Source organism: Cavia porcellus, unplaced genomic scaffold (genome assembly GCF_034190915.1).
Source record: "Cavia porcellus strain 051 isolate PalLab524CR breed Dunkin Hartley unplaced genomic scaffold, mCavPor4.1 scaffold_8, whole genome shotgun sequence".
Classification (NCBI taxonomy): Eukaryota; Metazoa; Chordata; class Mammalia; order Rodentia; family Caviidae; genus Cavia; species Cavia porcellus.
The window spans coordinates 64,568,977-64,589,884 of record NW_026947491.1 but is presented as its reverse complement, the minus strand read 5'-3'; the positions used below and the strand labels follow the sequence as shown (position 1 = coordinate 64,589,884).

Genomic DNA, 20,908 nt, shown 5'->3' with positions numbered 1-20,908 from the left:
CTCTTCTAATACTTTTCCATATTTCCCAATATTTAATTTTTCCAGTATTTAGTTTACAAACTGTCAGAATTACATTTCCTGCTGGGCTACAAATTTTGAAAGGAAATCCCACAGATTAAAAACATTTGTCATTTAAGAAAAAAAGGTATTCAAGGAGTCTAAGGCAGGAAGATGGCAAGTTTGAGGCCAGCATGGGATAAAGAGCTCAAGGTCAGCCTGAAATAAATGCTGAGACTCATCTTCGAACAGGAAGGAAGGGAAAGGAAGCTGTCAGTTCTTTGCTAACTGAAATTTCAATTATATAAATATAGAACATTTAACATGTAAATCAGGCCAAATGGTTTATTATTTAAAATAGAGAAAATACATAATTGTTTCATTAATCATAATTATCTTTTCTTTCATACTTAAGTTGTAATCCTCAAAACTGATTCATGGCCCATTAGCTCCACTTGGTAATTTCTATAGTTTTGTATTCACTTAACCAAAATTGGCAATTTAAAAATACCATTTGCAAGATTTTAGAAAAACCTTTCAGCATTGCAACTTACATATTTGTAACTTTTTAACTATAAGCAAGCCTAGAATTATAGCAATTTGAAGTCTTATTGCTTATATATAAGATCTGCCACAATTCAGAGGGAAACTTACTTGGAATGAAAGATTTACATGAGAACAAAATTCTAAAGGAGGGCTACTGAGAAAACATACAAACGAGGAACAAAACTAAGAGAATATGCGAAGTTCACTATTCACTTCTATGTGCTCAATGAAACAATTTGTTCATTATCAAAAAGCAGTAAAAGAAATGGATACAACATTAAGTAATAGTAATAAATAATACAACAACAAGTAATAGATGAATATGGAAAACACATCAAGAATTTGGCAGCAGGTCAGTATACACTGTCAGATATATTAGTCAGCAAAAAGCTGTAAGAATAGGTAATAGCAAACAGCTATGCATCACCAAAACACTGTTTCTATTTCTACAGCATTAGGCATAAACACTATAAAAAATCAGCTACACTAAGAGAAATCTCCACTCACTCTTGTGATGACTTCAAATCCTGGTTCTTCTTGTTGATTTATCTTTAGACCTGGAATGGCATCACTAAGAAAATCTGCCATTTCTGAAGGTGGTCGTTGATGTGTAGAAGGATCACTGCCTCTTAAACTGTCAAAAATGTAGTTTGTTACTTTGGAAAATCCTACCATAGTTGCTGTGTAAGGATCCTTTTTAATTTTCTATGGAGTAGGAAGAAAAAACATTAGCATTATTAAATCAAAAAAGAGTAAAAATATTCCATAATAGCAAAAAAACAAAGCTTATTAAAAAAGGGGAAATCAGAACTAAAACAGTGTGTTCTAAGATTATCTTGAAATTTGTTTTCTTTAAAGAAAAGTTTAAATTTTCTAAGCCAACCATTTCATTTGATTAAAAACAGCATAATAAATGGTAGGTTAGTGCTACTCATAGATTTGCAGGGAAAAGGATGATTTGCAGCCTTCTTTCTATCTGCATACATCAGAAATATATGCAGTGCTTACTTTCCAGTGGTGAATGGCCCACAACAGCTTTCTTCTGTCTAGCAGTCTTGCCTTAACAAAAATAAACAAATACTCCTTGAAGTATGCACTACACTAGTCTAACGCAAATATTTGAAAATGCAAAACTCTAACCACCAAACCATCAGAGAATGTCAAAAATAAAATATTTGATAGCTAAATTTAAAAGCTTGACAGGTAAATGTTAGCTGACATTTTATTTTTCTTATATTTATAGTACAGAAATAATAATTTTTTCTGGGGCAGTGCTATCCTAGAAAAACAACAAAAAGCTTTTCTACTATTAAGTACTGCTTTCCTGGAAAACAACAAAACGCTTTTCTATTGGTAAGTGCCATAGTCATTTCTGAAGACCAAGTTGTTTACTCATTCAAATTAGCAGAAATTGGTATTAAATAACTGATTATTTTCGTAAGAATAGCTGTCTCTTCACTTTTTACTGTCAAGTGTTTAGCTCACTCATCCTCCTTTCTAAAAAATTCCTTATTACTCATTGATCTATCTTCAAAACTAAGGAAAAATGTGCCCAAAACATAGTAAACACTCAAATACTGTATTTGTTAGAATATTCAAACCCAAATTTTTCCTAAACTGATCATTAATGAATTCAGAGTTTCTATCCTGTTAAACCTTACTAATCAATGAAAACTTTATAAAAATCTATCGATGCTTACTATCAGGACTATGGTAAAGAGAAAATTTGCTTTTAAACTCGCAGAGGTCTCAGGTCAAGTATCACCCCTTAATAATAATTAAGAAAGTTTGTAGTACCTCTAAGATCAGCTGTCACCCCTAAGATTGGCCTTAAACTAGGCCTTAAAGCAGGCCAGGGATGCATCCCAGTAGTGGAGCCCTTGCCTAGGCTTAAGCTCTGGTACCTCATAAGCAAAGTTTCTGGGTACTGCAAATGTTATGGAACATATTGCCTCTATTAAATTACACAGCACAGTTCCATAAAGACTGCATATATACCTGTATTATTCTAGTAAAGGTAACAAGCAGGGGCTATATAAAATAATCAAATTAATAGATTATTACACAACAGATTTAAGAAACATACTTGTATTAAACCATATGCTGGTTCATCAAGAAGATTTTCAAAAGACTGTGAAAGACTCTTATTTTGACAATTCACAAGAAGTATTCTTTTATCTTGTGGAGATCTGTAATGAAAAAAGAGATTTATAGAAAATACTACTACGGCATATTCATTACTACCTATTACCAATACACAGTTACTTTTGCTAACAATAATCTTAATTTAGTTCCAGAAGTGTCCCATTAGCACATTAGCAAGTATTTAATAAATATCTTAAACGAGCTTCAAAACATGAAACATTAACAAGTATTCCGTTAAATGATGACATAACAAAAACAAATGATGTATACTTTTATTCTACTTAAAACCAAAAATGTTTAATGTTTAATGCTGTAATGAACTGAAACTCTTGCTTACTTAGTCTTATAATGTATCTATCTGCCTTTATTACCATAAATTTAAAGCCAAACAACTATAGATTGCACCAAATAAATATGTACAATATAAAAAATGTCTTCTTTTGACATGGCTCCTATCTTCATTCTACAGCTTATACTACTGCAACACAAGATGTTAAAAATACAAAATACAGTGGTTATCTGACAAAAATTATTAGTCATGCTAACTGTGACTAGAAATACAAACATTTAACAAGATTATTTTTCAGTTTTTGTTTTTAGCTTTCTTGTCTATTCAAACTCTAGAAACAAGTCTCACTCCCTTAGTAACTACAAAATAACATGCTTTCGGCCAGGGATTTAGCTCAGTGGCATAAGCACCTGTCTGGCAAGCACACGATTGTGAGCTCAATTTCCAGTACCAAAAATAAAAATAAAAAATAACATGCTTCTCAAACAGATACCTAGTTTCAAATAATCAAATATCTAGTCTTTTCTACTCAGTAAGTTTTATGACTTAGTTATAATAAACCTTCAACTTTTTGGTGCTTAAAATAAAAATTAAATGTGCTATTTTGCTGCTGTACACCTTTAGTTTATTATAAATGTTTGAGATAAGATCATTAATAACAGTTATCTCTTCTCATTTCTAATGTTACAGGATGCAAATGTAATGCTAGAGGGGATATGAAATCCAAAACAGTATCTTATTCTTACAGTCAGAAACAACACTGGATCTAAAGAGACAATACCAGCTAATAAACCCCTTAGCATTTTTGTTTTGTGTTGTTTTTTGCCTTTTTGAGACAGAGGCTCACTATGCAGTTCAGGCTGGCCTTAAGCTCACTTTGTAGCCCAGGCAAGCCTCACACTCCAAATGATCCTCCTGCCTCGGCCTCCCCAGTGCTCGAATTATAGATATGAGCCACCACGCCTGGCTCTCCGTAGCATTTTTAAAAGAAGCTGAGGTTGAGTCATTTGACATAGTGGGACAGAAAAGCAAAACAAAAAACATTTTTTTTTTTTTGCCTCTTTGAGACACACCGACCTTGAATTCACTTTATAGCTAAGGTTGGCCTTAAACTAGTAGAGATCCTCCTGCCTCAGCTTCCTAAGTACTGGGATTATAGGTATGTGCCAACACACCCAGCAAAAAAATACTTTTCAAAAAACATTCCATTTTCCTTAAATACACTTTTCTGGACATTTCTGGAGTGGTAACTGAGGACATACAGTGTATCATAAGGTTTTTTTAAATGATAGGTCAACTTCTAATTCAGCACCTGAAAGCAAAAGTAGTTACTGTAAGAACAAATCTGTTTCCTAGTACAGCACTATAGCTCCCGCAGTTACTTTATTTCTAACAATAAATTACACTGAATTATTTCTTTAAAATCAAAAGGTGATCGTCGATGTCAAAACACTGCTATAATTATGGTTCTATAACAAGCAGTAGCCACTAAACTGAAGATAGAAGACTACAAGTAATCACAACAATTTCATAAAAAGTAAATATATTTTATAACTAATATTTTGTGATGGAGAGAACCTCCAGGAGGAAAAAAAACAATGAAATTTAAAATGTTACTGTCATGAATGAAATCAACTAAATACTAAAAAGTGTATCAGTCAAAGGACAAATAGTATAATGCTAGACAAACACACTTCAAGAGGAAGAAGAGAATTCTAAGATATTATTACAATGTTTCTGATTGTCAAATTATGACAGACTTTGTAAATATATATTCTGAGACGATGAGACGCACACCCCTCTCCACACCAACATTATTTAAGACTTTCAAGTCATTGCAACAATACTAGCACTTCTAATTCCACTACCGCCCACTGAAGACTTTAACAAAACGTGGTCTAATATCACAATGATACAATGATACACCTCCAGGAAATCCTGTGAAGTGCTTCCTAAACTCTATAGTGAGCTTCTTTGGTAGACTAAGACCTCAGAATAAGCTCCAGAAACTAAATTGCACAATGTTTGTGCTCTGAGAAGAAGCAGTAACTTTATATTGTTATTGAGACTGACCAATATGTAAAACTAAAGAAACAAATATCATTGCAAAAGCTATCAATCAAAAAGGTGAATAAAAAAGAAAGATATAAACATTCACAATAACAAAATGTTATACCTAGTATCTAATCTATATGCTGTACAATAAAATCAATTTGGCTTTTTTAGAATATTTTACTGCTTAAATAAGTATGTATGACAAAAACGGCCAATATACAAAATAATGTAATACAGTCAACAGGCTCTACTCATAGCCTAACAATCAATTTAGTGAAAGGTCAAAAAAAGTGTGACTCATGGTTTTATGCCCCTGAACATCATGTTTTAAATGTTAAGACTAAAGGGCCCTTAATATACCTTCAGGGAGTATAATATACTGACTCCTACGATAATGAAATCATTTGAGAAACAGCCTCAAGAACCCAGGCTATTCTGTTCTGCCTGATCAGGTTAGAGGCTGAAAAACAAATTTATGCAGTTAACCTAACCTCTGCGTGGTTCTTGGTTCTTCTAAGACCACCCATCCCTACAGCACTGGCATTCTCTCCTCATCCACGGGGTGGCAAGAACTCTTGCTCCTGTAACAAGAAAGCCTGCTCTGTACAGAACAAAAATTACTCATTACGGAATATAGTCATAAGGTAACAGCCAAGGCGCAAGTCACATTCAATAACTTAACAGTCTCTCATCCAATTCTCTTGGTTATTAACTCAGGTAAAAAAGATAGGAAGGGTGATCCAGGGCATTCACTGACTAGCTGGCATTCCAAGTGAGACTGAAACTAAGGTTTTCCTTGTCTATACCTTCTTTGTTATCTATTTCTTTGTGATCTGTGACCAGAGAAATAATCTGGAAGGCTTAATTTGCTTTAGACAATTACTTCAGGACAAGAAACAAGACACCTCAGCCCCATGCTGACACCAAGCAGAATGAAATTTTAGGATAATATTTAGAAGCTTTTATTTCCCTGAACTTTAACTATCTGAGAATTCCATTTACTTGGATCCTAACTAACAAGAACAAGGAACTTGAAATTTTGTAAGAATCTGACTGTGCTATATAAGGCATTAATAATTGGCATAATTTCTAAAAGGAAATGAAACAAGACACACTTGTTTTGTAGGGGCATCAGTCTTCACACAGTATCAATGAGAGCCTTAGAGATAAAATATTTGGTGGATTGTCTACACATTTCAGATTATGCATGGGCAAAAAGTAAACTTCTCTCTAGGAGAATATACAAAGGAGAAATGGCTGACATTCCAGAAAAATTTTAAAGTAATCACTTCACACAAGTATCTCCTCTCTCAAAAACATCCTGATGGATCATAAACTTAATGATTAAAATCAGTAAGATCAAATTTTAGGAAGGCTACTTTCAGTGTCTAGTTTTTCTCTTTGGCCAAATCATTAAAAGTTGTAATTAATCCCTTAGGCTCGCTCACATCTCATCCCACTTTATCCTCCCCATTAGTTGAGCTCACTACTTTCAATTACTATTGCACACAAAAGCTTACATATTTTATTATAGGCTATCATACCGTATGTCTTATTCACAGTACTTTTTTACAGCACAAATTTTACAGTATTTAACTGACATTTGTCTTTCTTATAACACTACAAAGTCCATGAAAGCAAGGAACATATCCTTTTTAAATTTCTGCTATATTTCTAATTTGTAGTACTGATATATGTAAGACATAGTAGGTGCTTTAAAAACTTTTTTTTTTTTTTTTTTTTTTTTTTGTCTTTTTCCTTTTTATCGGTACCGGGGACAGAACTCATGACTGCCTGCTTGCAAGGCAGGCACTTATGCTGCTGAGCTAAATCCCCAGCCTAAAAACTTTTTTAATGAAAAAATAAAACATGTAAGGAAGAACACCTATTTCACCAATTCATGTTTCCAAGTAGAAATAAACACATTTAAAGAAAATCCTACCTGGATGCTGAGACTAGAAGAGATTTAGGTATCTGTCTGCCATAATTTTGGGGGTCTTATATGTTATTTGGTGTTCTCACTCACATGGCAAGTGATCTGTCCTCACTAGGGATGCCTGTGATTGGCCACAAGTGACAGTAACTGAGGGAGTTCCGAATTTCTTTGGGGTGAGTAATAATGGTATTTTTATCACATATGTTTACAAGTTCAGAAAACGAAACTAGATTTCACTAAATATTCTCATTAAAATGCTATTAAAACACATTGAAGATTGGATTCATGCATCTCGGAAAAAAAAACACATTGAAGATACACATATTCCTATAATTGCCTAAGTGTTATCAACACTATCTTTAAAATCATATGACAGAAAATTCTATCTTCTGAGTTTATTTCCTGTCTCCTGATTTAATTTCTCCTTGGAGTTACAGAAACCTACAACTTATTTTTTATCTTTCAAAGTTACTGTTAGTAAACTGATTACCAAGCCATCTATTCAACACAGCTGTGTCTGTGATATATACTAGGCTTTGTGCCTAGAAACTGAGGAAAAAATGAAAACAAGAAACAATTCTTGTATTTATGAAGCTTATATTCTACAGCAAACACAGAACACAAAATAGACAAAAGTACTGTATGCTCTTAAATGCAATTAAGAAATAGAGAAATGAGATAGGGAATAAGGAATGGAGGTAGCAATCAGATTAGACTGGAAAGGGGATATTCAGGAAAAGCCCCTTTGAAAAAATATGAAACTGAGATCTCAGAGAACAGAAAAGGGAATGAATATTCCCAGCAAAAGAAACAATTTAAAGAAAGAGTTTAAGGGATTTTATGAACTGAAAGGAAAACAGAGAGAAGAGAACCGCATGAGATGACGTTAAAGATATAAACAAAGCTAACACAGGGCACATCCACAGTGACCACAGGAAGAAGCTGGGAATCCACTGACTGACTGGATTTTATTTAATGCTGCACTAGATTCTTCACAATAAACTTACACATCCTTGAAATACTTTTCCTATGACCACTTTAATTCCTCTCTATGCTGGTTATCTCTTCAGTGCAGGCCAGTTAGTCTGGCACACTTCAAATGCACTGCCTGCTTCTCCACAGTATGATCTTACCAGTAAAGAATGGAGGGACTGCAACACTTCCATCATTCCAGAGATTATGCTTCAGTCAAATCAAATGAGCTTCTCTTAAGTTATATCACAACACTGATGAGCTTACTTTGGTGCTAAAACCTTAAAGTCAATGCTTGCTATGCAACAGCCAAAATCTTCTGTTCCAATCAGGACACTGCCTCTCCTGAATCTATTTAATCTTCTCAATGATAGTCTACTCACAGTTTCTCTCTTCATGATCCAAAACTGACATACCACTAAGCAGGCCTGACTTCCTCATATTTACTGGTACAGAAATGGCATGCCTTCTGTGAGCCAGAGGCGGTCAACATGAAGGAGAAAAATCTCATGCTTGAAAATACATGATCAAAATCTCCCAACTCTCATTTACTCCCAGACTTAAATGATTTAAGTTTAGACAAGCTATTATAAACTCTTTTGAAGATCCCCTGCAGTTCTCCCAAACCAAAACTTGTACTTCTCCAACCTCACTTCACATACCCAACTACAAAATCTAACCTTCAGTATTTCTCTAATACCTCCTCCATCTTGCTTGTCATTTTCCTAATTTCAGGCCACCATAATCTCATCTGGATGATGGGAACACCTGCTAACACAACTGACTAGATCCTTTATTCTCTGACCTTTACCAAGCTCTTTGAACTCATCTTTGGTACTCTTTCCTCTCACATTTTGCAGACCTATAACAATGAACTACATCTTATTCTATAACTTTTGTGTTTGTACTCCTCCTCCTTCTAAAACTTCCTTCTCACTAAACATCTCTTTCTACTCCTTCCACTTTAGTTCTACAGTGTTAACTGCCATTTACTTGTAAGCATCTTTCACAAGATCGTAATATCTCACAGATCCAAGATGATTGTTTTGCTCACTAATGCATATCACATAACTTTAGCAGGGTTCCTGGGAAGTAGTAAATAGCAAAAAAATATCTGTTGCGGATGAGACCAAAAGAGTACGTATGGATGTATGTATGTGTACAGGTAAATAAATGAGACATAATTTTTGCAAAGTAGAAGGTCATGGTGCAGTGCTTGCCTGGCATATGTAAGGCCTTAAATCTCAGCACTGCAAAAATTAAAAAGAAGACATAGTCATCAGATCTACAAATAACTCTATAAAGGACATAAGCTTGCCTGACAAAGTTCCAACATTACAAATAAAACTATACTTAATGTACTAAAAGATAAATTTGTAACCATGTAATTCATCAATTACTAACACATAATCCATCATCCATTTAAACAAATGCATAAAATATTAGGTCAAACTTCAAAACACTAACGTGGTAAGTCTCAGATTCAAATTACTAAAATAGTAACACTTCACTCAATCACTGACCCAAAAGAGTCAATATCTCAGAAAAAATAAAGCTGCCGATATTCTCTCATAGATCATTGCTTCCCAATGAGAAATAAACATAATTTGCCTTGGGATTAATATATCAATCCAGTTTCAATAAGTAGAAAATAATTTGATACTTACTCACACAATACCACATATTTTTCAAGACAGTCAATCAGTAGTTTGCTATCTCCTTGGTGAAAGTGCAGAGCAGGGAGAACGACGTCATCCTTTAGACAGAATACCAAATAGGACCAGCCCATACCCTCTTTGTTTTGCTTGATTGATTTCAGGTCTGTCAAACTGAACAGGAATGACCATTTGCTTTTCTCATTTCTATGACTTGGAGCATCTTAAAAACAAGAAAATGGAGCAAAATATTTTTGTTCACCTTTTTTAAAAGGTATTGACAGTGCTCATTGTGATTGCCTAACAAACTTGCTGACCCTAAGGAATCACTATAGCTTTCATATTACTATGGTTTTAACCTGTATTAGAAATGGCAACGTTAACATTTTCCTAAAAAGAATGATTTTGAAACAATCACCCTGCCACACACAAATTCAAAAAATGCTATCCCTATGTAAAATATAAGCTCTGCCCAAAAAAAGACTGTGGCTTTTCGGAAGCGTGCTGGCTGGATTCAAACTGTAATGCTACCAGTTTACTAACTGAATGATGTGAATAACTAATCTCTTTTACGCCTCGTTTTATTTTGTAAATGGAGATAATTATACTTACCTCCCAATATTAGTCTAAGAATTAAAAGGTAATTCTTGTCAACTAATGGTACAGGCCAAGTGCACCATAAATAATTAATAAATACGAATCTTTCCGACTCCCTGCAAATAAAAAGATATATCTCGGGAAAGTCATTTTATTTTCTATAAAGTATTTCTTCACGTACTTTATAATTATCTTTAAGAAACTCCACTGATAATGAATGTAAACATACTGGCCATAAATAAATTAACACTGGAGTGACTATACAGATAGGCATTTTGAGGGAAATTTTAAAAAACAAGGAGAACTAAGCATGAAGAGATAGGCTCAAAAAGAAAAGAGTTACACTCAATCATCTTGCCAACTATAGTTATAGTTATATTCAGCATTTTTTAGGGTTTGTGGATATTTTTACAGAAGGTAAAATGCTACAACTGTGAACATCATCTCAATTGTTAACAAGCATCTTAAAGATTATTGAAATTATATACTGCAAAGAAAAAAATCTCAATAATGATAATATTACTTAAAATTAATTTCTAAAATGTCACTTTAATAATTTAAATATAAAGATGTTGTGGCTCAAAAACTTTAAAAAAAATTTTCTCTAATGTTTTTTCAAAAGAAGTGTCATTATTGCTATTCACACATTCCAGAGAAAGCAGCTAGTTACAGGACTTGATCAACTGATGCTGACCTGTATATGCATCACCTTCCTATATAATCAGGAACACCACAGTTCCATATTCCCAACAAGATTTCCTAAAATCAGAGCAAAATCTATAGTTTACAAAACCCTCTATTTACAAGGAATTCAGGAACTATCACTATTTTATGGATACTTGAACAAGTATCATTTAAAAGATGTCCAGAAAGGTTATAAACACTGATCTGTCTAGCTTCTCCACATTTGTCTGAATGGTATACCCATTTCTAAGGCTGAAACTAAAATAAGTGCCATGTGCCCACTTGGTTACACACGTCTCACTGGTACAGTCCTCATAAGACCACTAAAATGTGATACACATGTGAACATTTCTAGAATTCCAGCCTATCCATGAATCGTCTAAGCGTAAATGTACCTGAACTACCCAGAAAGGATACATACTAGTAGTTTATTTGCAAAAACTAAAATTTTCACAAAAAAACAGCAATGGAGAGCCAGATATAATTTTTTTAATTCTTCTATCATATGAAGACTATTTAATCTGAAATAATATAAGAAAAGTCACATGAAAATGCTTAAATAGTATATGCTGGCTAGGAGTTATTAGAAACTTGTACAAAAGCAAATTACTTATAGACATTTTTCTTTACATAGTGTATAAGATTAAAAAAAAAGGCTCACACATTTGTTCACGTAAAGGTCTAAAAGATGAGAGAAATATTGTAAGTTAATTCTGCAAGTCCCTCCTCTATAATACAAGTTTTATAAGAATAGGAACTTTGCCAGGAGTGGTGGTTCACACCTGTAATCCCAGTACTCAGGAGGCTTAGGCAGGAGGACCGTTGCGAGTTCAAGACCAGTGTTGGCTAAGTGAACTCAAGGCCAGCCTGAACTGCATAGAGACCCTGTCTCAAAAAAAAAAAGAATAGGACCTTTATCTTGTGATCATAAGTATACCTCCAGCACTTGAAGACTGACTAACAGATAGTAGGTAATCAAAGATGTTTTACTCTCATAATCTAGTACCAAGTCAATATATAAGTAATCTGCAAGTTAGTCTGCTGCTAACAGTTGACTAGAAAAAGAAACGCTTATAAAGAAAAAGCCAACAGTTAACTCAAAACTTCTTTCTTTCTCCTTTAAGAGAAGGTAAATAGTTCTAATAAACTTACTATGTAACCAAAGACTTGCAAAAATTATTTCCAACACAATGACATGGGGAAACTGAATAGCAGAAAAGAAAAACTATAAATAATTCAGTAAGTCTCCACAGTCTTGAAAAGAATCAGCATCAAGAACATGACATTTAGAAAAAAAAAAAAAAGAACATGACATTTAATTTGGATGATTTCTGGAATATGATGACAGACTACAGGTCTGGGAAATAATTTCAAAATATTTAATCTGGTATATAAAAACAAAGGATTTAGCAATATAAACTTATGAAACATAAATGTTCTTAAGAAATACAGAGTTAAAACAGTCAATATTCTTAAAGCTTTATCCCAAGTTTCCTTTGTGCTTCACAAATGGAAAAAACCTGAAGGCTAAAAAAGAAAAAAAGTTTTCAAAACTTTAAAAAAAAAAACCACGTGTCTCATAAAAATTTATAAGACTTTAATTTCTTAGAAGTTGTTTCTTTTGACTCTAAACATTACAGCATAAGGCTGGTTTTTTAGCAACATAAGCGCCTGCCTGGCAAGCCAAGGTCTTCAGTTCAATTCTTGGTACCAAATAAATAAAGAAAAGAAAATTACAGGGGCCAGGGATTTAGCTCAGTGGCACAAGCGCCTGCTTGGCAAGCGCAAGGTCCTGAGTTCAATCCTCGGTACAAAAAAAACAAGTTACAGCATGAAGTCTATTTACTTTGTAAGTCAGTGTGTGGCAAAGTCACAGTACTCATATCTTGGGTTGTGATAAACTCCACATCTATACAAGTTCTTATCTCTGACCACACGTTAAAACCACTCTAAACACAGATACCTGGGATCCATCCCAAGTCTGAATTTTTGTGTTTTGTTTTCTCTTTCAAAACTTCAATGTGCAAGCAAGACTGTGAACTACAACCTAAAGTGATCTCTATTGCCAGATCATGATTCTCTCATCCTTGTAATGTCCCATTTTTTTACGAAACTCTTAATCTCAATTTTTCTGCTCATTCTTATACTCTTTCATCTTCAAGAACAATAGCGTTAGTCATCATCACAGAAATATTTCACGTAAACCAATCCTGACAATTTAGTGTAGAGGAGTAAAACCACCTCACTCTCCACATAAAGTAAAATCTTGCAGGTTATTTACCTGACTGTAAGAACATACCCTTTCAGTGCCCAAATGCCTTTTTCAAAAAACACATTGACAAACAAGCTGATTGTTATCAAAAGCTTATGAAATACTCTTTATTTCTTAAATGCCACTGTTCCCTAGACACGAAGAAGTGTAAAGTGTAACTACTCTATCTACATCCTCCAGTAAGCTTTGGTCAGCTTCTGAATAGTTAAACATGGATTATTCCCAAATTCAGGCCAAAATTTTTAAGAAAGAAAATATCCTATTATAAAATATAAAGCAATCAAAAAAAATAAAAAACTTCACATTTCAACTTTTTACAAGTGTTCAATATTTATTTTAAAGCAACCCCAAATAGGCTGGCCTCATCATAGATATCTAGGTAGGCCTTATTTGGTACAGTATACATATCCTATGAGTAAGGACATTTCCCTTACATCAATTAGTAAATACTGTATAATGTCCAGCTATTAGCTTGACCTTTGTTAACTACATGTAAGAAAATCACCACACAGCACACATATGGAATGAAACATGGAAAAGGGAACAAAAACTGAATCTACACAAGAGGGAGATGGCAGGAGCTGTGAAGATGCCAGTAAGCACTGAAATTAGAATATCATTTAATAGTATACTCCATCTCCCTCCAGGGCTTCTTGATGAAATGAAATGATTTTTAAAGTTCTACACGATTAATAAAAATGTGGGTGAAAGATAACTTTTAAAAGTGTTTCTATTGGGAGATTTAGCTCAGTAGCATAAGCACCTGCCTGGCAAGAGGTTGTGAGTTTGGGTACCAAGAACAAAAAAAGTGTTTCTATTTTTTATCATTAGAAATACCAAAAAAAGAACAAGTGTTAATTCCTTTTTTGAAATCACAACCAAAAAAAAAAAAAAGAAAGAAAATGGAATATAACTAGACATTGAGTTATACACATTAACACATCAAATCATCCTTCTGACTTGAAGCTTTAGATAATTTTCCTTGCACTTATATTTACTAGTAGATTATGTTGTAGTAAATCAGTTTAAGTTTCAAAAGATTTAATTCATACCTCCATTGGTATGTGGTTTCTTTTTAAAAGACACTGTGTTAACCATATCCCATTCAGCTTCATAACTGTTCAGATGTTCCACACCTCGATTAGCTCTTTCTCTTGGGGCCTGGGTCCATTCCACAACCGAACTGGAGTCCTAAAATAATTATAACACGGAAATATGTAAACTCTGAAACTAAATTTAATTTCAATCCACAATATCTGTTTGTACTGTTAGCTCTATAAGTTGAGGCAGGCAACTGAACCCTGTTTCTTAGCCTTTTCTTCCATGTTCACTTTCACCAAAAAAGTGCAAAATGGTTGGCCAGACTCATTTGCAGTTAGGGTTGCCAATAAAAAATATGCAGCTGTCAAGTCAGGACTTCTGGAAATGTTTTGCTTTCGTAATAAAAGCTCCATTCCTTTTCTCTTTTCCTACTTTGAATGTAGTCATGTTGTCTAAAAACACCAGCCACTTTATGTCAAGAGAAAGTAAGAGAACCGCTGCAAAAAGTACCCAGTTTCTAGACTTTGAGTTTCTGGAGGAAAATAGCTAAATTATGTAAGCCATCATTCTATGTATTTTCTTACTGGCAATCAAAATTTGCTAAAAGCAACATCTCTATAAGTAGAGTTGTATAAAACATTCAGTTTTTAAAAGGAATAAAATAAAAATTCTAAAATGCAATATAAATATTTTGACTAAATAAAACATTTAGCTTCGGGGCTAGGGATTTAGCTCAGCGGCATAAGCTCCTGCCTTGCAAGCAGGCAGTCGTGAGTTTGATCCCCGGTACGATAAAAAAGAAAAAAACCAAAAAAAAAACCACAAAATTTAGCTTCTATATAACAAAAGACTTTATACAAAGTTAAAGACTAGAATAAAATGTTTTGAAAATATATGACAGACCTCCCCCCACAAAAAAAAAAAAAAAAAACCACCAAACAAGAAAACAACTCTTAGCTATGTATGGTGTATAGTAGTGAACAGCTTAATCTCAGCACTCAGCAGGCTAAAGCAAAAGGACCAGACAGCTGCGAGTTCAAGGCCAGCCTGAACTACACAGAAAGATCCAGTCTCAAAACAAAACAACCCACAACTACCACTTTACTAAGAAATACACAAATATAAAAACAGTAAAAAAAAAAAAAAAAAAAAAAAAAAAAGCAAAGGGCATGAGTAGCCAAGTCAAAAAATATAGTGACCAACATATAGATAGATGTCCATATGCAGTACAATTTCAAAAAAGCAAATTAACGTAAGATTTCTATTTTTTTTTTTTGCCCCAATTTTTTTAACAGATAGTTTTCAAGGTAGCAGTGGCAGCACATACTTCTAATCCCAGCTACTCAGGAGGCCAAGATGGGAAGATCTCCTGAATCTATAAGTTTGAAACCAGTATAGGTAACAGTGAGACCTTATAGGGAGAAGACATGAAGAAAAGAAAGGAGGGAAGGGAGAAAAAAGAGAAAAGAAGATAATATCAAATATGAAACACAGTGAGAGAAAACGGACTACTATTTTTGTTTTGTTTTGTTTTGTTTTGTTTTCCTGGTACCAGGGATCAAACTCACGACCACGTGCTTGCAAGGCAGGCCGCTTATGCCTGCTGAGCTAAATCCCCAGCCCCAATGGACTACTATCTTACACTGCTGACAACTATGCTTGGTACTAACTTCAAAGGGCAATTCAGCTTTCTTTATTATAATTCAAAATATGTTTTCATCAAGTACCCTAAAGAAATACACAAAAACGCATACACAAGAATTTTCTGTCATATGATGGTGCAGGCCTGTAATCCCAGCACCTGGGAGGCAGAGGCAGAAGGACTGCCATGAGTTTGAGGCCAGCCTGGGCTACACAGTGAGATCCTGTCTCAAAAACTTTTTTTTCTTTCAGGTGTGATGGTGCACACCTGTAATCCCCACACTTGGGAGGCTGAGGCATGAGGATTGCTATGAGTTCGAGGCCAACCTGAACCACATAACACCCTATCTCAAAAAGTCAAAAATAAAAAATTATCTGAGCAGTACTGTTTACAATATTGAAAAACCCAATAACCACCAACAGAAGAATACTAGGCAGTAGTTTTAAAAGGGTATGGTAAGGGCCAGGGATTTAGCTCAGTGGCATAAGCACCTGCCTGGCAAGTGCTAGGTTGTGAGTTCAATCCCTTGTACCAAAAAAAAAAAAAAAAAAAAAAAAAAAAAAGGTATGTTAGAATTTATAGTCACGCATCAGATAAAGACATACCAGCCAATGACAGACTACACATGTAACAGCACTCCCATGAGCACCTTTTTATTCAAGAAGTATCAGAGCTGCACCAAACACATGAATAAAACAAAACAGAAATAGACATGATGTATAGGAAATAGGGAGACAAAGATATGAGAAGGGTTGAAAAAAGGTTACTGCTCCAAAGGAGGCCAAGAGAGAGACCAGTTCAAAGGAGCTTGTGAGAAAGTTAAGAAGGAAATGTCTCCAAGAAAATGAAATCAATTGTAAATACACTAAAAATCACTGAAATATATACAGTAGAAGGATAAATTTTATAGTATATAAATTATATCTCAATAAAGCTGGGAGGTTTTTTGTTTGTTTCGTGGTTTTTGTTTCTGACATGGAGTCTTGCTATGTGGTTCAGGCTGGCCTTGAGCTCACTATGCAGCCGAGGCTGACCTCAGACGTGCAGTGACCCTCCTGCTTAGCGTCCTGATACTGAGATTACAGACATGTGCCATAACATGTTATTTTTAGAAGTGCATTTCCTCAAGCCAGCACCTCCCCTCCCTGGTAAGCGGCGGTAGGGTGGCCCACTGCAGCCCTTCCAGGGGGAAAACTAGCAGTGTCTCCTGAGATCCACGCCATGTTGGAACTGAGGACGCTGTGAAAACAAATGACCATTCTGCCTCCCTGCTTAGCAATAGTGAACCTACTGCACATGGCTTAGAGTCAAATATCCCACTTCCCCTATCCTCCTTCTCCTCCTCCTCCCCACCCATTAGCAAATGGGAACCAGAAATCTGAGCATCTCTTAGGAGGTTGACCATAGTGATTAAGGGGGACTTCCTTCTACCATTTCTTTGAAGACAAATATTTTTATTATTGTTTTGCTCTTTTCTGATTAATGGTACTGCTCTATTCAATATTCTGTTTTGATAAGTTCTATAGTGTTCTATATTTCATCTCATTTTGATATACGGTATTGAAAGAACAACTATTATAAAGATAACAAAATATACTGTGATACCTATTACTGTTATTCTGGTAACCTGCTGTGAGGTTCTGTACCAATTTCACTGTACGATCTTAGCTTGGCTTTATTCTGACTTGTTCTGTTGTATACTTTCAAAATAAAAATTTTTAAAAAAAAAAGTACATTTCCTTAGCCATACTTTTCTTTCTTAAATACCTTTCCAGCATAGCGAATACTAGAAGAATCCAGTGCATCATCCAATGGTCTCCAGTCCACTATTACTTCAGCATCCTAAAAAAATTATGAATATTTAATATTCAGTAATAAAGTACATTTTTAATCCACTTGTTTTTACTTCCAGAACCCAAAATAACCCCTTAAATACCAGCACTTTAAATGTTAAATCATACATTGTTAAATCAACCATTGTTTGATAACAAATGTTTGATCAAACATTGTTTGATCTGCTCTATAGATTTAATTCTGCTTACTTTTTTATTGTGAAAATTTTGTATTATTATAACTTCTACAGAGTAAAATTTAAAATATCATTTATTATTTTATTAGCTTATTTCAAGTGTTATTTTCATGTTAAATTTACAATTACTAGTCAAATATATATTTGTATCTTTCAAATAAAATTCAAACTTTTTAATAATGGTTCAAAGATGAACACTATTATTAAATAAAATCATTTACTAAAAACTCACCTTTTCTAAAACACGTAATATTCCTGAAATTAAGCTGTCTTGGTCATTGGTCTTTGCACAAGATGAATGAATATACACCCCTTCCTGTTCATATACAATCTGGAACAGCAAAGATAAGGTTAAACACACTACATGTATTTCAACATTTGTTTACAGTATTTAAAAATGTTTCTTATGGTGCCTAGCTACATGTCTAGTTTGTGATGCTTTGTTACAGCAGTCCTAGGAATATAGCTTCATAACAACTAGATTACTAAAACTATAAAGACAAGAGTAACTGCTGATGAGGATGCAGCAAAACTGGAATCACATATTGTTGGTGGGATTGTAAAGAATAAACTCTGTACAATCAAATGAAACAGTTTACCTAATCATAGCATATTAAGTAATTCTTTTTCCCATACAAGTGTTGTCTGTTTTTAGTTAAGAAAAAAACTTTCCTAAGTAATTTAGCTGGAGAAAAACCTACAATGTATTGAAGCAGCAGGCACATCTCAAAGCTGTACTTACTCTGCTTCCTGTGTTCCTTAAAGCCTCAGCACTCTGAGACAAATAACATGTCCAAAACTTCACCAACTCCAAAGCAGATTAACATTTGTCTTTAAAAGCAGTTCTGTTTGGCTTTCCAATTTTAAGAGTTTGATGTTAACTACTATGAATTAGTAATTTGGCCAGCAATGCCAAGTAGGTAACGTACGAAATTCATTAACTTGTATCAACTCCTAGATCTTACAAATCTCACACAGTGAGTATCCCATGTTTGTGGATCTGACATTTTCAAGTTCAACCAACCACAGATCAAAAATTCAAAGAAAGAGTATGTACTGAGCATACACCCTTTTTTCTTGTCATTCGCTAAACATTGCAGAGCTATTATTTACATAGCATACTGTGTAAGGTAATAAAGGTAATCTAGAGTCAATTTAAAGAATACTAGAGGATAGGAGTGGGTTATAAGCAAATACTATACACATTTTCTAAGGGACTTGAATATCCTCAGATTCTGATTATCTAACAGAGGGCCTTGGAACCAGTTTCTCTTGGACATTAACAGACAATGGTAAAGAGTTAGCACAGAAAAAAAAATATTAGTTGAATCAATACACAATGTATTTCAAATACAAAATAACTCTGGTAAGAGTTGTAACTGAAAATTACTCTATTTTCAAAGCATTCTAATCTCAAATCCTCACAGCCACCCTGAATGTTATAACAGATCACATTCTCTCCAACTCGATTTTACAGAATAAACAGGCAAGATCTGTTAAGTGATTTTCCTCAAGACTACATACTGATCAAAAGCAATGAATTTCAGATTTTCTGACACCCTAACCATAAATTCCAACTATATTATCTCAAGAAAGCACAGTAGAACTACCATGTGGCTGCCTTAAAAGAAAAGAATTTCTGGAATGCTTAGAAAAAGAAAATGCAGCTGCTTCATGACTAAAAATCAATTTTTAAATTCCTTTAAATGTATAAATCAATGTAAGAGCTATTTAGCAATTTAGCCCTAATTATCCTATCTGAATTTCTAAACATTCCACACAAGAAGCAGACTGATTTTACTTATCGCATGTCTGTTCATCAAATTTGTGAGGATATATAAAATACAAAATTCACTATAAATATCAACTTCTTAAAGTATCTCAAAATTCAAAAAACGGAAGTTCAATTAAAGTTTGACATTGGGTGGGGCTGTAGTTCAGTGTGCTTCCTTAGCATATGCAAAGTCCTGGGTTTAATCCCAAACACTCAAAAAAAAAAAAAAAAAAAAACCACCTTCTGATATCATACCACAGCATGAAGACAGTACCTCTTCATTAGACGCTATTAAGAACTGATTCCTGAGGAGTACCATTCTGCCACAGGCTCTTCTGGTCTGCATATACAGACACCAATAAGACTAATCCCTCTATGCTATATGTTATGTGTATTCCAATCTGAAGTATTCATCCATTATCCTTGCTATGCGTAAGTCCTCTGCACTACAAGCAGCAAACAAAGTGCATCATCAATGCCTCCCTTTCTACTACAAATGTACATGCAAAGTAAATCTTTAGTGCAAACATAAATGATGTTATTTCATCTTTCAGTTCATTTGGCAAAGAAAATTGAGTATGAAAACTACACAACAAAATATACAGTTGTCAAAATCAGAAATTGGGTGGTCTAGCGACAGTTTTATTTGGACAATTATTCCTGAATGGTCCAATCTTTCAAAGTCAAGAAATGTATTTGATTACATTAATATATTTAATAACAGAAGCCCAAACTGAAATTTGAAAAGAAGATATCCAAAGAACAGCAGAATAGCATTGACCACAAAAGACAAAAGGTTTTAAGTGCTTAAAAAACTGGAAAAAACACCCAGCAATACTAAGACATGAAAGGACTTAAAAATGGCACAATATCTATATTTTTAAAGTACTTTTAAAAATACAGAAATCTATAAGAAAGCATTTAAGATAAAAAGGACACCCTTAAGGGGTGAGGGACTCAGAGAGGATCCTCTATGTCATGGTTTATGTCGGTGGCCCCCAGGTCTCACCCATTTACATTATGCATTTGTGACTGGTTCATTGTCTAGAGCTTGGATTGATGGTGTCAGTGCTACACCCACATAGGGGTGGAGCCAGCATATAATGTAATGGCAGGAAGAAGGTATGTCTCACTTTCTTGCAGGTTTCTGCCTTGCTATTTGCAGCAGCCATGAACTGTGGCCCTGCAATGCCACCCTGCCTTGGAGCCAACTAAGTATGGACTGAAACCTCCAAAAACTGTGAGAAATAAACTTTTCCTTTCCCAACTTTGGG

The 20,908-nt window shown here is 34.2% G+C and overlaps 1 protein-coding gene across 3 annotated transcripts in view; it reads right to left on the bottom strand.

The window, feature by feature from the left end:
- Tbc1d15 (TBC1 domain family member 15) overlaps window positions 1–20,908 on the bottom strand; it is a 55,450-nt gene that overhangs the window by 24,455 nt on the left and 10,087 nt on the right. For 2 of the 3 annotated variants that reach the window (XM_013159390.2, XM_003475917.4), the window contains exons 2-8: window positions 18,093–18,191; window positions 17,599–17,673; window positions 14,201–14,339; window positions 9,608–9,818; window positions 2,630–2,732; window positions 1,552–1,602; window positions 1,051–1,248 (exon numbers count right to left, since the gene is read on the bottom strand). In XM_013159390.2, coding sequence (XP_013014844.1) covers window positions 1,051–1,248; window positions 1,552–1,602; window positions 2,630–2,732; window positions 9,608–9,818; window positions 14,201–14,339; window positions 17,599–17,673; window positions 18,093–18,191 — 876 coding nt within the window. The remainder of the gene's footprint in view (window positions 1–1,050; window positions 1,249–1,551; window positions 1,603–2,629; window positions 2,733–9,607; window positions 9,819–14,200; window positions 14,340–17,598; window positions 17,674–18,092; window positions 18,192–20,908) is intronic. The other variant, XM_013159389.3, reaches the window with a different exon arrangement.